Source organism: Phoenix dactylifera, chromosome 9 (genome assembly GCF_009389715.1).
Source record: "Phoenix dactylifera cultivar Barhee BC4 chromosome 9, palm_55x_up_171113_PBpolish2nd_filt_p, whole genome shotgun sequence".
NCBI classification, from domain to species: Eukaryota; Viridiplantae; Streptophyta; class Magnoliopsida; order Arecales; family Arecaceae; genus Phoenix; species Phoenix dactylifera.
In genome coordinates, this window is record NC_052400.1 from 4,267,908 (window position 1) to 4,285,358 (window position 17,451).

General features: G+C 36.8%; 1 protein-coding gene across 1 annotated transcript in view; it reads right to left on the bottom strand.

The window, feature by feature from the left end:
- LOC103705956 (E3 ubiquitin-protein ligase RFI2-like) overlaps positions 1-7,679 on the bottom strand; it is a 31,727-nt gene extending 24,048 nt beyond the window's left edge. Inside the window, exon 1 of the mRNA XM_008789873.4 lies at positions 7,251-7,679. Within this exon, the coding sequence (XP_008788095.1) occupies positions 7,251-7,413 (163 nt within the window). The 5' untranslated portion in view covers positions 7,414-7,679. The remainder of the gene's footprint in view (positions 1-7,250) is intronic.
- Positions 7,680-17,451: the final 9,772 nt, after the last annotated feature.

Below are 17,451 nucleotides of genomic sequence, written 5' to 3' on the forward strand. Positions count from 1 at the left end.
TGTTAGATAGTGTTGGATAATCAGAAACATTTATCTAGCACATACTACACATGTATGGAAAAATGGCAGCAACAATAGGAAGTATGTTGATCATGAGTATAAAGATGTGTGAGGGCATATGTTTATATAATTCAATTGCATGTTGTGTGCATAATCCCTTTTAATGTTGATTTTGGAATGTACAAGAAATAAAGACATTAAATAAAAATTGGCATTCTAAAGGTTACAAATGAAAATACTTTTATATCTGGAAAATAATAAAATAAGAGATTTATATAATTTAAATAAAATATAATTTTTGTTTCCTCTGCTTCAGCTTTAAAAGGTGGATTTCACAAAAGAAGAGCTTCCTCCTTCATTCTCTTCTCTTATTTTCTATGCAGTGTGCTCCTCATTATTATTATTACTACAATTTTGAACTGGTCTATATGGTAGCAAATAGTCAATCAATGATCAAACTTCATACTTATGATACAAAAGCTGAATTCATGTGCAAAGCCTCCATTTTTTTTCTTGTATCATGGTATTCTTAAGTCATTTTCCTGCACCAACAGACACCAAAAAAGTGGTGCAGTTGATTGCAAACATCAATAGACACAAAAAGGGAAAAATGAGAAAAAAGAACTTGCACTTGAGCTTCATGATGAAGTCTTTTCCACCAAGAAGAAGGGGAAAGGAAACAAATGAAGACTTTAGAACTCATAAGTCCTCCATAGCACCAACTTTAAACAAAATATCTGCTACTTGTTGCTACTTTCCAGAATACTTAAGGCCGAAGTCACAGCTCCTTTTTCCTATTAAATTGCTACTCAAAACATGTTGATATTTACTCTCATAGTTTAGAACCAATTACCAGCCTCCTCTCACCAGTTCAAGTTATGTAACTCCAGTATGTGCTTACATTTCAGGAACTCTACTTTGGCATGTTAGGAAACATTTCATGTCGTGACATAGGGGTTGTTCTTTTGCCAATCTTCCCACATGCTCTCTTGACTAGATTGTTTCATCGAAGACCAAATACATTGTTCTCCATGAAAATTCCTGAAAACCCATGTCACTTCACATCAATCTACAAAAGAATAACTTTGACTTCCTTTCTCACATGATTATCTTAGAATTATCTAGACTCACTTGTCTACACAATTTCTTGATGATATAACACATCATCCCATTGAAAGCCCTTAGTTTAAGATTCACCTATGGTTATTAATTTGATGTAACAATTTATAAATTAAATTGCTGCTTTGATCACATTTAGTATCATTTTTTATATCCTAAAAGCCCTTTATTTGGGGAATTCAGAAGAGTTATGACTAAATAAAAAAACAAAGTATAACAAATCTACACCACTAATATCATGATAATTTAACCTTAACCAGCTACAACTACTCTATTCTTACTGGTCAACTTTATGGATCAAATTACGAAAGTCAAGATTGAATGTTTTACAATTAGCTCTCAACCTCTCATTAAGCTTCTATTTTAAGTATCAAATATGCAACGAAGGTAATTGTCATCAAGAGAGGGGCCTACCATGGAAACCGAAGACTATATATCTGTATATGTAGATATATAGATATATGCATGCATACATACATACATACATATACATATATATATATATATATATACATATATATATATATACATATATATATATACACACACACACATATATATATATATATACATACATACACACATATATATACATATATATAGGTGTGTGTGTGTGTATGTATGTATGAGTAATAAAGTAAAAAGGCAGTGCTCCAAATTTTCAGGAAGAAAATAAGGAAACAAACATATGCAATAATTTACAAATATTATAAGATGATAACATTCACTTATTTGGCAGGTGTTGCTTTTTCCAGTTCTCAGTTTCACACAAGGAATGAAGTATTATTTGTCATGTTAACGCATATAATGGGCTTGCAAAGCCAAATTATGATGATACCAAGCTTTCAATGACACATATAGATATGCAACAATATATGACATGGTTCTAGCATGCTACTATCATACTAGGTAAGTCGCTTTTCAGGCATCAAGACTAACATGAATTGCTTTTCTAGCAGAAAGTAGATAAGCATTGGACACCCATAGATGACACGATCCATCTAAACAAATTAGTATCTTAAACAAACTAAAGAGATGCTAGTAAGTATGACTAAAGAGAAGACAGCATTATGTTAGATCAAATCAGAAAAAGAAATTCAAGTTTCATAGTGGAAATAAGAATATATTCAATGGTAAGTAAAAGTTACTACAATGTTGTCAGCACGTGATAGGAATGATGTACATGAATAAATGATATAATCAACGAGAAGATGATAAAATGCAAGTTGCAACAGACAGACCATCTACATAGCAGTCTATATTGAAGTTTACCACACCTAGACACTACAATCTAAGCATTTACAAGCCAATATTATGGGTACATCATGTGCACACCTTGTATTGTGACAACCCTTTAGCACGATAGTGTGTATCATAATTTAGATTTGCCTTCATCAACCTCTGCATTTTCTAAACTACAGACCCGAGATTAAGAAATCAGGTAGTGTGGTATTTCTTAGTCATCAGTTCCAACCAAGTTACTAATCTCATTTATATTTCCACAGTAATTGCATTCATATAACCTATTTCCACTTTATTTATATACAGGCCCTTATCCTTTAAGGCTTTATTCCATATTTCCAATTTAGAATTTAACATATGCATCTTCTCATCAACTGAACCTATATCATTTGCTTACACCATGTTATATCTTCCTAAATACAAGTACAAATTTGGCGCAAGCCCACATACTCATTAGTCCCAAAGAAATTACCTTTGAAGCTTGCCATGGCATCAGCATCTTCTCATCAATTGAACCTATATCCTTGGCCTACACCATGTTATACTTTCCCAGATACATGTTTGGTCAAGCCCCTATTAGTCATTAGTCCCACAGAAATTACGAGTGCAGCTTGCTGTGGCATCAGAATATTTTTCCTCAACAATGTCAATGCAACTTTTATGCACATTCTTTTTGCTTAATGCACAACAAGTTACTAATAATTAACCTGAATTTGATAAGAAACTCCCTTTTATATTGAATTAGAAGTTAATGTCCATTTACACAAAATACTAGATGAAATTGGCAAAGCCCTCAACATATATGAGTATGCCATTTGACAAGATACCTTTTGTCAGCCCCCGACCACACAGAATTCAAACCTATCATTTCCCAATACAGGAGAAGTGTCTCTTCCAAAAGAGATGAGTGGTATACAAATAGTACATAAGCATTGGACCTTCTAAGCATTATCCTTTAACTCTTAACTATTGAAAGTGTTAAAAAAGATATTGATATTATCGTCAAATACAGTTCGAATTATATAATTTTGCTTGTAAGAAAGTCGGTAAGTGTTATTAAATAAATTTAGCATCATTAGAGAAAGAAGTATTGAATCGTGCATTCAGGTACCAAGCATACCAGCCCATACAAGCCACCCGGATCTATGCCTAGTCAACCCATACTACTAAGTGTCAAGCTTAATGGTGTTTCTATGCCTTCTTTTGTATCTACTATAAAACGTCAACTCCCATAATGTGATTGTAAGTGAAGCATCTACAACCATCCACATCTCTCAACCCACATTCCCCATCTAGCACACTATCCGTATTTCCCACCATGCATTGGTTAGAGGGGGTGGCCGTTAATCAGGAGGTGGAAGGTTTAAATCCATCCTCCAAAATTATTATTTATTTATTTAGATAGGTTTAACCTTTTTAATAAAAATACACATGCATAAAATGTACCATGCTCTGGTTTTGCTTAAAGTCATGCCACTGATACCTTGTGTTAATACAAAACATATCATGACAACATAGCATACCAACAAATAACCAATCAAGAATCATACATCAATTTATAAAATCTTGGATCAAATAGAAAAATCATTATCATTTTTCCAATGTACATAAATACATGTGAGTGTTATATATTTATGCATGGTCCTTTGAACCTGCAACATTAGATCGTTACTTGGTCTCATTCGAAATACTGGCCAGATTTACTGATTTTACTGATATTGGTAATAAGAACTCATGCAATTAATATGTGCTATACTATATAATTTAAAGGAAGCCAAATTACATCAAGTACATTTTACAAGGCATTAGAAACATTTAGTTGAGTTGGTTTGAAGTTTGTGAGTCGTGTAATGCCTTCCCTGCATTTGCACTGCTCATTCCTATATACTAGCAGCATTGATTAGATTATGTTAAGTGCAAGTTTCACACCTATTGCCATGTTTGGTCGGCATAAATAGAAATCAGGATTGTCTACCTATTCCTTGGATATCCATTCCTAGGAGCCACCATAAATGACTGATTTTTGATATCTATGTTTGGATAATTAAGATAATTCGAGTGAATGAAGCAATTCCTATAATATATTCCAATCTGCATAAATATACTATAAAATTATTATAATATTATAATATGATTATTAAGTATTAAATAGTTATATATCATAATAGATGTTATGATATTAAAATAATATCTTCTAATTATTATAATTTATTTTTAATGCATTATTATATTGTAGTATCTAGTCTATAACATAAAATGTAATAATGTATCATACAATTTAGCTATATGTTTTAATAATATATGGTTCATAGAATTATATATATTATATTACATAATATACAATTGTTTTATATGTGATATTATATATTTTTACAGTAATTAATTCATATGTAATATATCAGCATTATCTTATGTTAATATTTACATATTAATACATAGTATTGTTCTATTTCTATGTAATAAATACTATATATCATTATAGTAAATATTATATAATTTATATTAATCAATATAATATATAAGAAACCTCTTTTTTATCATTACTTAGGCTCATATCCAACCTCGCCCTTGCACAACCCCCCTCTCCCCCAGGGATACTTTTACCCCTCTTATGGTAATTCAATAACCACTTAAGTCAGCATTTTTGTGTCTAAATCACCTGCAAATCATGGGAATGGACTGAAATGGAAAACTGATACCCATTCCCAATTCACATTTTTGATTCCTATTCCAACAAACACAATGTGGCCTATAATATGAAGCGCCGTAACACTTCAACAAAAGCCTAAATTGGATACCCCTGTCCAGATTTGCAATAGGTATTCTCTTATTCTCTTTTATCAATCCTATTTGCCTCGTTTTACCTTATTAAATCCACTACACCTTTTATGAGGTTTTGGTCGAACCTTGGCACATATTTTTTTGAATTCACAAATCCTGCTACATCATTTTTGACTTCATAGCATCCATTTTTTATATTGACACTGCATTTATTGTTGGGCTGCTTAAACCCAATTGTTGATTTTCTCTTTCTTTGCTTTTTTTCATTCTCAAACAAACTAAACCATTCTCTTTCACCTTGAGATTGCTCTACTAAATTTTTCCTTTCACTATCCTTCTGATATGTGTAGTTTAGTCCTAGATGATATGAGTGAGAAGGGGAGAATTCCCTTCTCACCATACATACGCATAAATTACCTCAACTTCACCTTGACAATCGCAAAAGAATCTTCATTTCAAATATAAATAGGGTGGCACCCTCAATGACCAACCTTTATTCACAGCATCCTGAAATTCCCTTCTACCTCCAGAACTCGGAGGAAGGGAACATTTGCTGATAGCCCAGACCCATAAGACATTCACAAAGTGCTAACTTGACCAAGACCACATACTCTATTTTAAGCATGAAACACAGCAAGCTACAAATTATGTCCATCAAACTTGTCGTTAATCGTGATAAACAATGTTTTAAAAGGTGCCCCGCTTATTGCTTAGTACCTAATACTTAACAGAAATAGTTATAATAGTTAATATTTTAGTATTACTAATACCCATATCAAGCCCTACCAAAATCCACATAAAACCCAACCATCAGCTTAAATTTTCACCCCTACATAGGCACATAAGATTTGGCTGTATATTCCAAAATGCTAAATGGGCCCACATATTAGTCATACAATAATAAGCAGGTTATATATGCAGCAGCATCAGCATAATGCTAAGTGGACCACCTTTTTGGTCCTTTTGCAATATGATTATGACCATATACAGTAGCCAAATACAAGCAGTGAAGTCAATAGTTTTCCAGGCAGCAGGCCTTCTAAAGTTGTCTATGCTAGGAACTTGGGACTATCATTTAGAAATTTAACGTTAGGCTGATAGTCAGTCACAAAACACTACTAAATCTTTCTAATAAAGCCCTCTGGCCTTAGGGTTATGATCCAAAATTTATCCTATTTTCATGGTAAAAGGCTTAGAGGAAACAGGAGAAGGATGATGATGACGACGACGATGACAATAATCACAACTACAACAAGCAGGGCTTAGACTTGATCATCAACAACTATAATCAAATTTAACATCATTTCATTTTTTAGCCAGTATATATAAGATCTGAGTAAAGAAGGGTTAACCTCAAATGGAAGCAAGCACTTCAAGCCCTAAAATCATGTATGATGCATAAAAGTTATGATACCTAAAAATGACAAGATGAGATGCGGCTTACTCACATAGCAGTTTATACACTTGCGGTGTAAATATGTTTCTTGCTACAACATGCATTTCCATCTTAGGAACATGCATTGAGCACAAATCAATAAAGTTTGTATTCAGGAAAGGAAGCTCTGAAACAGGAAAAAAAAAGCCTAAATTTGCATTAAATTTCACCCTTCATACAGTGGAAATTCGGCCTTAATTAGCAATCTCACTCGTAGCTGCCACCTGTGAAACTAGAAACACAACAGGTTAGCCAACGAGCTAACCTAATTCCTACCATAAGTTCACATAGGGCATGCATCAGACTTATTGTTGAATGGATAATTATGAAAAAGAAACCCGTGGTTCTTCTAGGATTTCTTAGTTTCCTTCCAAACCCAAGTCAAAAAATTACCAAAAAATGCCATATTACGGATAAAGATTGAAACTTTATTCAAGTAAAGAATCACCGATCACAATCAAATCCATCCTTTACAACGCAGACAAGGCAAACTCCACGAAAAATATCCAGTAAGCATAGATCTAAACAGAATCCCATTCAGGCCAACAAAAAGGTTCGAGTTTGTCTACAGGAGATGCACGCAAACCAGATTCAGACAACCCTAGAACACCCATAACAGCGGATAAGATTGGGCAATTCATGCAATATGCAACGAAAGGGAACAATTCATCACCTAGATGGAATTCGTGCCCGCATTGGAGCCTGGCGGTCGATCTATTCCCCTGATTCAGCACGAGCTCCAGGCAAATCGAGCAGGAGGAGGCTGCGGACGTGGCCCCCTTCCCCTCGTTGGAAAACTCCGCCTTTTCTAGATTCATGGCCTCCAAGCCGCTCATCGATCTCTCCCCCTTCTTCTTCCCTCTCCCCCTCCGCTCCTCGAACCCTTGCTCAAAGACCCCGGAAGCCGCGAACTCTTGCTCAAAGACCCCAGAAGCCCCGATCGATCCCCACTTCCGCCATGACGAGATAATAAAAGCTAAAGCAGGGACAGACCGGAATGAGAGGGTTTCGGTTCGGACAAGATGGTAACGGGATTCCGCTGCAAAAGTTTTTTTTCCAGATTTCGTTCGTCCTTTTTTATTTTTATTTTTTGCCCTTTCCTCTTCTGCGGTTTTATGACGGTGGTTTACGTGCGGCTGAGAGGTTTTAATGGAAGCAGACGTCAACGGAGTCGTGACGTCAACATATCTCCATCCTCATATGTATACTCTTTTAACTCAATAGAACTGCTCTCATGGCCGTAGACGATTGTGTACGTACCACATGTACAATGGGTGTGTATATCACCAAGAGAGTGCTATTAGATCTATTTAAGATACTTCATATATATTATCAAAAAAAAAAAGAGACGTCATATCCAGGCCTCATCTTAATTTATTGGTTCTTTCAACATTCACAGCTTGCAAACCCTAAAAATTGCAGCAATTTAGCATAATATCTTAGTCTCATCTCTTGAATTTATTTGAACTCTTTTATTTTTGCTCTATGCATTAGTAAGAAAGCAATATTGTTTTCATTCATATTTTTACATATAATTTTTGCATATAAACTTCCTTATTAAATAACATCGAGGAATTCTGTTGATTATATTGAATTATTTCTAGAATTTTTATTTTAAAAATAATAAAAATAATAATTGGTAAGATAAGTATTTTTTTTATTTTGACATCTTTGTCGAGAACAACTCATGCATCCTTTTCGTCGACTTCCTCTCCAAGCTATTTAGCTATATTGTAAAGCCTAGATCTGCTTGCCAGCTAAACAAAAGTAGAAATAATTGCCGACTACTATTAGCCCATCAACTTGTTTTCATCCTCGGCATTATTTAATGTGACATGAGCGCCAATAGTTTCATAAAAAAAACATGGTCAGCAATAGATCAATTGTGATGCTTATCTATGGATGAGAACATATACAAAAAATAATTGGACAAAAGTAGAAACAGTTGTCGATGAGTATCATTGTCAACTAGTATCAACTCACCGACTTATCATCATCCTCTATGCTTAATGATGATAGTATAGAAATTACATTAGGTTGAGTTGAGCAGGCTTACGAAACCCTAAATTCTATCAATAGAGCCAAATGTGGGTTTGTTGCTACAGTTTCCATCTTGCTCTGGGCGAGCTAGAAAACTTGAGATCTCCAAGAAAATATTTGGTCAAGATAGAGAATGGCCTATCAAGCTTGATTGGATCAAGCTAGATGTGTGTGCTAGTTTGCTACCACCGTTGAGCTAGCCAGAATGGTATGGATCAATGGAAGATAATGGTAGCGTGGGTCTAGGTGCTTTGATCTTAAAAAACTTTCACCATCATTATACCACTGCTCCAAGAAGATGAAAATTGATAGGATGTAGCACTAGACTACAGTTGAGGTATAGTACTGGGCTACGGTAAAGATGTAGTATTGGGCTACGGTAAGGATGTAGAGCGGGACTCCCGTAGAAAGCTAATTTACACCTACTCCTAGGATAAATGGCTAAGGTAAATGTAAATATAAAGATAAACTAATTGGATTGATTATGAAGGATCCCATACAATGTACAATTGTAAACTTTATACAAAGGCACAACAACTGAAATTAAATAACCATAATACAATTGTTAGTCCTTGTGACTGTTAGGTTTCCCAGTGCCCTAGGGCGCAGCAGAAGATATGGGATTATAAAAATTTGCTTATAAAACCCATTATATGAAACCCTAATAAGCCAAGATCACCTTAATAGTATAACCAAATAATGTAGAAAATATAATCTTGGTATAGAAGAATACATGTCATGCTATATCCAATATGTCTAAAGATGTCCTAAGGTGCCCAAATGTTCACCCTCCAATGTTGATCCACACAGGAATGGGTTTAAGACTCTAGCTCCACTAAAACTTGATTTTAGTTGTTCAATCCTTCCAAAAGATTTAATTGGCTGATTTTTCTTCACTTCCTTCTTCCTTTCTACCTCTAAAACATTCACTAGCCTTTTTATCCTAAAGAAGACCCTCTTGTCTTAGGTTAGGGCAAAAGAGAGAGGCTTGTAAGAAAGAAGGGATAAGGGAGAGAGAAGGAGAGGCTTTTTCTCGGATGATTTTTTACAACCCCAGGGCGCCTCCTTATTTATAAAAGATGGAGGGATGCATCACAAAGGGATGCATCCCATCCACACGCCTCATCATGATGAGGCGTGTGCCATGGGGGGCATCCCATCATGATGGGGCGCTAAGGAGAAGGGTGTATCAAGCTTTAGAAAAAGCTGTATCTAATGATATGCTTCTTTCTCACGTCTCTCTCTTAAATCTTGATGATCCAAGGGCCCAAATGCAGGAAATCAAAGCCAATGGTCCAGATCTAGGCGCCATCTAATGGTCCAGATCAAGGCATCATCATCCAGGGTGCTATCCAATGGTCCAGAAGCAAGATGCCATCACCAATGGTCCAGATTCATGCGCTGAGCAATGGTCCAAATCTTTCATCCAGAGAGCCATCTAGTGGTCCAGATTCATGCGCTGAGCAATGGTCCAAATCTTTCATCCAGAGAGCCATCTAGTGGTCTAGATTCAGGCGCTGACCAATGGTCTATATCTTTCATCCAGGGAGCTATACAGTGGTCCAGATTTAGGCGCTGACCAATGGTCCAGATCTTTTATCCAGGGAGCCATCCAGTAGTCCAGATTCAGGTGCCAACCAGTGGTCCAGATTATTCATTCAGAAAGCCATCCAATGGTCCAGATGAAGGCGCCAACCAGTGGACCATATCCTTCATTTAGAGAGCGATCTAATGGTCCAAAAGTGAAGGTCCTATCAAACCCAATCCAATTGGGTTTAACCAACTTAAAGAAAACATTAAACCTAATCAAATCAGGTCTAATTAAAGCCAAATGAGTTCCAACTCTTGGCTAACCCATATTAAATCATGATCTAATCATATTAGATCAACCTAATCTAAGAATCAGATTCAAATTTAATTTGAATCAGAAGCTAAGGTTTGCAACACATGCTAGCATGTTCATCTTGCAAACATGATCTAATCCAATTAGACCTTTGATCAATTTTCTTGTGTGTAACCCATTAGGTTCCTTATCTTAGCCAGCGGTAGGTGCAAGTGCAAGTTGACCTAACCTGATTAAAATACATCTAATCCAATTTAGATCCAATTTAGTGCTAAATCTGACTTAGAAATCAAAACCTTTCTAATGCTTTGATCTAATCAAACTCTTTGATCCGATCAACCCACAAGACAAGATTGACGTCTAGCAACGTATCATGTCTACTCGGAAGATGAGAAATGTATTGGACAAATCCAAACATACCCTTCAGTGGCAAATTACAATGCAATTCAATCCCTCAGTCATACTACATCTTGAATAAGTGCATGAGTGTGGATCAATATCAAACTCAATCACTTATTCATGTCTCTCTCAATCTTTTATATGATAATTCAAACAATGAAACATTACAAACTCTTTCTAATTTTCATTTTGCTTTGATCAAAGGCTTCTTGAATCATCATAAGATTAGAGTAAGTAGGATGTTACCTTCTCTTACTAGAAGTGACTGATTCCTTATTGACCTACTCACAACCTTCGTACAAAATCCACCATATCCAGAATACCCCGTACACAACGCAATGTCGTGAATGAGGGTAAACCAAAACATAGGTTCAAGTGCACAAGGTACCATGGTGATCTCAGGTATAAGGATCAGTTGCACAACTCCCACTATGAGAACCATCTTTTGACAATTAAGTAAGAATCCATAAGATGTTCTCATTACTGGTCATTTCAGTGAACTCATTCCTCTATTGAGCACCCACATCTTTGTATTAGTGTCTCACACAAGTGATTGTGACATCAATCACCCTCTACATCGAGCATACATAAGATGTGCCAATCTTTCTGGTAATATTGATCCCCGACTCAATATACCAATTTGATTGCGAATATTCTAAATTAGGAATTTAGGATTTTAGGTCTCACCAGTATGATTTCATCATAACCTTAAAACCAATGTCCTAATTTATGGGGTTCATCATCCAACAATAAAACAGATAAGCAGCAAATGATGAAAGACAATGCCTTTATTGATATATATCAAGTATCAAAGTACATGATTTGGAGGATTACAAAGAGAAACCCATAAAATGATTAGTTTATAGGGCATCTACTCTTTCAATAACTATCTTTATCGCCACGTGTCCAATGGTTTCAATAGTTTAATTCTATGATCCTACTACGATGTACTACAAACTAGGATGCTTCATGCCTCTCGGTCTGCTAATTGTACTAGTGTGATTCTAAGTCTTTGGCCTGCTTGTTTATGTTTTGGTTGAATCCCATCCATTTGGTCTTTGTTTCTATACTTAGCACAATCCACTACAACAAAACTCCACCTTATCTAGCAAGGGTCACATGACCTTCATGTGTTTGACTCTCTCAAATCTGATCCACATGGTGCTTGCTATCAATAGCCATTTAGATTGTTGAGATGGGGTGTAAACACTTCCCCCCACATTATATTAGCCGATGATCGAGAGGTTGAAAAGATGTCCATAAAATGGCACACCCTCTTTTAACTTTGAGCTTCCTCACATGCCTAGGATAGTACTTTAAATACTTACCATTAACAGTTTGGCCATGAATTTCACCATCTACACTCTTTAGGGTATATAGTCCTCTAGGTTGCATTTGATCAATGATATATGGTCTTTCTTATTTTAGGGACCATTTTCCAAACTTCATATCTTGTAACCCGATAAGGAGGATCGTCTTTCATAACAAATCTCCAAAGTTGAATGACTTCAACTAAACTTTCTTGTCATAAGATCAAGAAGCTTTAACTTTTGGGCAAGCAAACAGTCTAGGACTGTTAGCCTCATTTTGTCTAAATCCCTTAACTCAGCCATCATTACCTAAGAATATCTTTGACCATCTTAGTCAAATAGATAAGCTATATTGTGTGATCTAATAGTGATCTTCATAGGCAGCACTGCATCATGGCCATGGAGTAGGGAATACGAAGATGCTTCAATGGCTGATCTCTCCAATGGCCATAGATAAAAATTTGCCAAAGAATTTTTTCTTGATCGTAATGAATTTAATATAGACATTCTTATGAATCTTTATTTCTGATGCCATCTATGCTAACTCATTGGCCTCTTGATTCTTTGCTTGGAGAATGAATGTTATAGTTACCGCAGTAAAATCTTCTATTAGTTGTATCTCCTTCATGTAGCAAATACTTCATTGTTGTATTTGTACTTTCTATAGAGTTGCTTCATCACAATGAGAATCACCCTTGACTTCCATGATTGTAACTTAGCTGAAGCTTGATCTTGTATTCAAATCTGAGAAAAATACTATAGCAAGAATCCGGACAAAGCAATCATCCATTTGCTGATCCTTCCATGAATGATTAATTTAATGAGCATATAGTTAATCACATAAATGGTGCAATTGAATAAAAACTAGAAGCATGTAGTATCTCCACTTTGCACAAGTATAATATACAATACTAGATACAACTTCTCAACTGATGTATATCATCAATCAGTCTTAGTTAAAGACCTGCTTAAAACATACAAAGCTTGTTCATGCCCAACTGTTGGAAATTGTGTCCTGAAAGACAATCGTCGGCCTATTGATGATTGAATTGTATATGAATTAATAAAATTAATAAAAGTTATTTGGAAATGTTTCATTACATATTTTGCATCTTCATGAACTCAAGTAATGTAATGAAGTCCTTAGGACTCTATTAAACGATAAAGGAGGATTTATCTACGAGTCCTTAAACTAGTTCGCGACCAAACGATATGCTATCATTAGGACAATAGCATTATCAAGAATAGGTCGTTATGTGCCATATACGTTGGTTGTCCTCTTATCCAAGGAGTGTAGAGACACTGATATGTCACACAGGTGAAGTATAGGAGTACATTTCACTGAACGTGACCAGCTCCGGAACGCTATGCTGTCAAGTAGGGGTGGCAAAATATGACCCGACCCGCCAACCCGATGTTAGATGTATGCCCTAGAAGCCAATTTGGCTGACACATTGTTGATTCTAGGGACATAATTTTGTACTTGACTATTTATTATTGAATAAATAAAAGGCATCTTTTTCATTCATATTGTTTATGTGTCTATGAATCGTCCAAGAAATTAATAAGATGATGATACATATTCTCAAGAGTTGAGAATTTGAGCCATGTATCATTGGTGATTAATTTCTAAATGCTCCTGATCAATGGATCATCACGAGGACGGTGATCGATCCGATCAGTGCACAGATCACTTTCCTTCTGGATGGACGAGACTTGAGTCCACAGTGTAGGGACACTGAAGTGATAGTGCAGGTGCTTGTTAGAGAACAAGGGTACTGAGCGTGACCAAGACAAGAAGTCACTTGGATGTCTATCCACTCGTCAGTGACTTACTTGATGTTGCAGTAGTGTGACTGGTCCTTTGACCTGCGGTGCTTCGGCTACTCACAGTGAGGTTATTGTAGTTTGACTGCACACATACATGGTCTCTAGCCATATGGGTCCATGCAGTGTAGATTGGTTGCAGTAGGTTCACTGTAGGAGTAGGGTATGCACCTATAAGGAATCTATCGACCTTGATAGAAGAGGAGTGATCCTATGTGATTTGTTAGACTGAGTTCTAAGACCTTGGCCAGGGCAGTAAAGTGGAGAAAGAGTTTTCCACTATCGAACTCAAGTCGAATAAATCTTGACATATGACAGACGATGGGGTTTGACGAGTTGTCCATGACCTCCGTCCTGTAGGGATCCACGATAGTAGGACTGTATCACATGTTAACTGCACCTAGAGGTTCATCATTCCATTCAGCTGGGTAGCCACTACATGCTGCTAGGTGTCACTGGTGGATGGTGGGACTCATAGGGATTATCTTGATGATCGATAAACCCTAATGAGTTGAGTTGGAATCGTTCCAACCCATTGAAAGGAGTTTTCAATGATATAGTGATAGAGATCACAATATATCTCACTACCAGTCAGAATAGAACCTATGGGGTCACACACACTAGAAGTATTGACCGATCCGATGGTTGAAATCGTGATTAGGAATCACAAAGAAATCAATTTGATTAATAGAAGTTGAAGAAGTGAACAAAGGGAATTAATTAATTAGACTTAAACACAAATCCTACTTCGGGTAGGATTCCTAGAGTCCTAATTGGATTAGGGCTGGGAATCCTAGTTGGAGTAGGACTGGAATTCCTACTTAGAATAGGATTCCTACAATCCTAATGAGATTAGGAATTTTGAATTAAAATTGGATTCCTACTTGGAGTAGGATTCCTAGAAATCCTAATTGGATTAGGACTTCGGATTCAAATAAGAGTCCTAATTGGATTAGGACTAAAATTAAATACATCCTAATTAGATTAGGATTCTTTAAGTCTAAATTAATTATTAATCTAATGAATCAACATGACTCCTAATAGGATTAGGATTGAAGAGTTCAATTGAGTCATGATTCATTCAAGTCCTAATTGGATTAGGACTAGCGTAGATTGAACCAAATTTGGCTAATCCTAATTGGATTGGGATTAAACCATGAGAGAGGCACCTAATCCTCTTTGGAAGAGGATTAGGTTAACCAAGTAAGAGGGACATCAGCCCCTCTCACTTGGCTAGGGCGACATGAAGAAGCTAGGGCCGGCGCCCCCCCTTCTTAGGCAAGTTGTCATTGGAACTCCTAAAAGTTAGGAGCTCCAATCCCTTTATAAGGAGGACTAGGGGCCGGCGCCCTAAGCAATGGAATCCTCTTCTCCTTGCTGCCGCCACCCTCTCCCAACTCCCTGGTTCAGCCGCCAACAAGAAGGAAAAAGAAGAGAGCCTTGTCCGCCTCCTCTTCCTCCAATCCTTCTTCCAACGCGGGAAAAAGAAAGAAGGCTGCAGAAGCTGTGTTCTTCTTCCTTGAGTTCCTTCTTCCTCTTCCTCCTCTCAAGCACAATCAAGGGTTGATTGAAAGAGAGGAGATCAGCCATCAAAAGAAGTCTTTGCAAGGGAGCTAGCACCCCGGGAAGACAAGAAAGCTTTGATCGGTTCTCTACTTCGTGTGGATACCCGTAGAGGCCGGACGTTTGAACGGCTTCAAACGAACCCTCTTCCAAAACCACGAATTCAGATTTGCGGTGATCATCTACCCGCGCAAGGTGAAGATTTGATCTTCCTATTAGTTTTAAAAGTTTTAATTCTTACCTAATTACGAAAGGTCTCGAAACAACGTTCATGCGATGAACGTCGAACTCGTGCATGCCGATTCCGCTGCCATCTGAAAAATTTTTGAAATATCAGCGGCATGGGCGGGTTCCCAACACCCGACCCGTGTTCGACCCGCCATAAACAGGTTTGGGTTTGGCCTAAACAGGTTCGGGTCGTAAACAGGTCGACCCGTTTAACCTGTTTATTAATTGGGTCGGATACGGATTTTAGATGTCTGACCCGTTTAAACCGTTTAACCCGTTTAACTGTTGGGCAGGTTAAACAGGTCTAAACAGGTTAAACGGGTTAAACAGGTTAAACAGGTCTAAACAGGTCGGGTTGGGCAGGTTAAACAGGTTGGGTTGGACAGATTAAACAGGTCTAAACAGGTTAAACGGATCAGGTTGGGCAAACAGGTTAAACAGGTCGGGTCGGGTTGGGTAAACAGGTTACCTGTTTATTAAACAGGTTAAACGGGTCGGGTCGGGTTACCTGTTTAATAAACAGGTCAGGTTCAGGTTTGTAATTCCTGACCCGTTTAATAAACAGGTCGGGTTCAGATTTATAGTTTTCTGACCCGACCTGTATTTGACCCGACCTGTTTATGCCTGACCCGACCCGATTGCCACCTCTACTGTCAAGAGATGTTCCGAGTAGATATGGATATAAGTATCCCTCGGACCTAAGATCACTATGGTGACGTGCAAGCAACTCACTGTACTTTGGTACCGGATTATCTGAATTTCTAATTTAGTGATGGAAGTTTACTGGGTGTAGTCAAGTATTTGCGAAGTCGGTGTGTGAGTCAAGATGGAATTGACCCCTCCTAGTGACGGGAGATAATGCCCTTGTGTTCAATTTAGCGAAATCTTAGCCAGTATAATTCTTGTAAGGAGTCACAAGATATATAAAGTTGAAACACATTTTAGATGCACTGATTAAAGAGTTGATAGAGAAGTCATCCTAGGTATTTGGAGTCATAGGGATTAATTATACGGTAACCATAGTCCAAGGGTTCCAGAATATTGCTTTGTAATTATTCGGCCTATCCAGACGTCGGGTACTATTGCTAGATTGTCACTTTGATTAGTACAAAAAGTCGTTCTTGTGCTACCGACTTAGGTTCGAACCTATGGGGTCACATGCATAGAAGTTTTCAGGTTGATCAAATGGCTGATCGATGATTAAGAATCATCTAGGAATACATCGGTCAATTCGATTGATAACCCTAAGCAAAAGTTGCAGTAAAATAATTATTGAATTATTAAAGGATTAATTAGCAATTAGATTGTTAATGAACTCAATTGATTGAATGATTGAGCTTAGGTTAAGCAAAATTGAATAAGATTCAATTCGAACTACGTCAGAGTTTGACCTAATTGGATTGGGTTCGATCCGAATTGATTAGGCTCGACCCAATTAATCAGACTTGACCCAATTGGATTGGGCTTGACCCGAGCCCATTAAAAGTCCTTATTTAATAAGAATTCTAAGTTCAAAAATTCAGAAATTGATAAGAAGAAGAATTTCTAAATTTTAGGATCCTAACTTTCTTTCTTGTAGAAGAAAGACACCTCATCCTTATCCCTAAAATTAGTGGCACCTCTCCTCCTTATTTTTGGCCAATTTTTGGGGTGGGGAAAAAGGA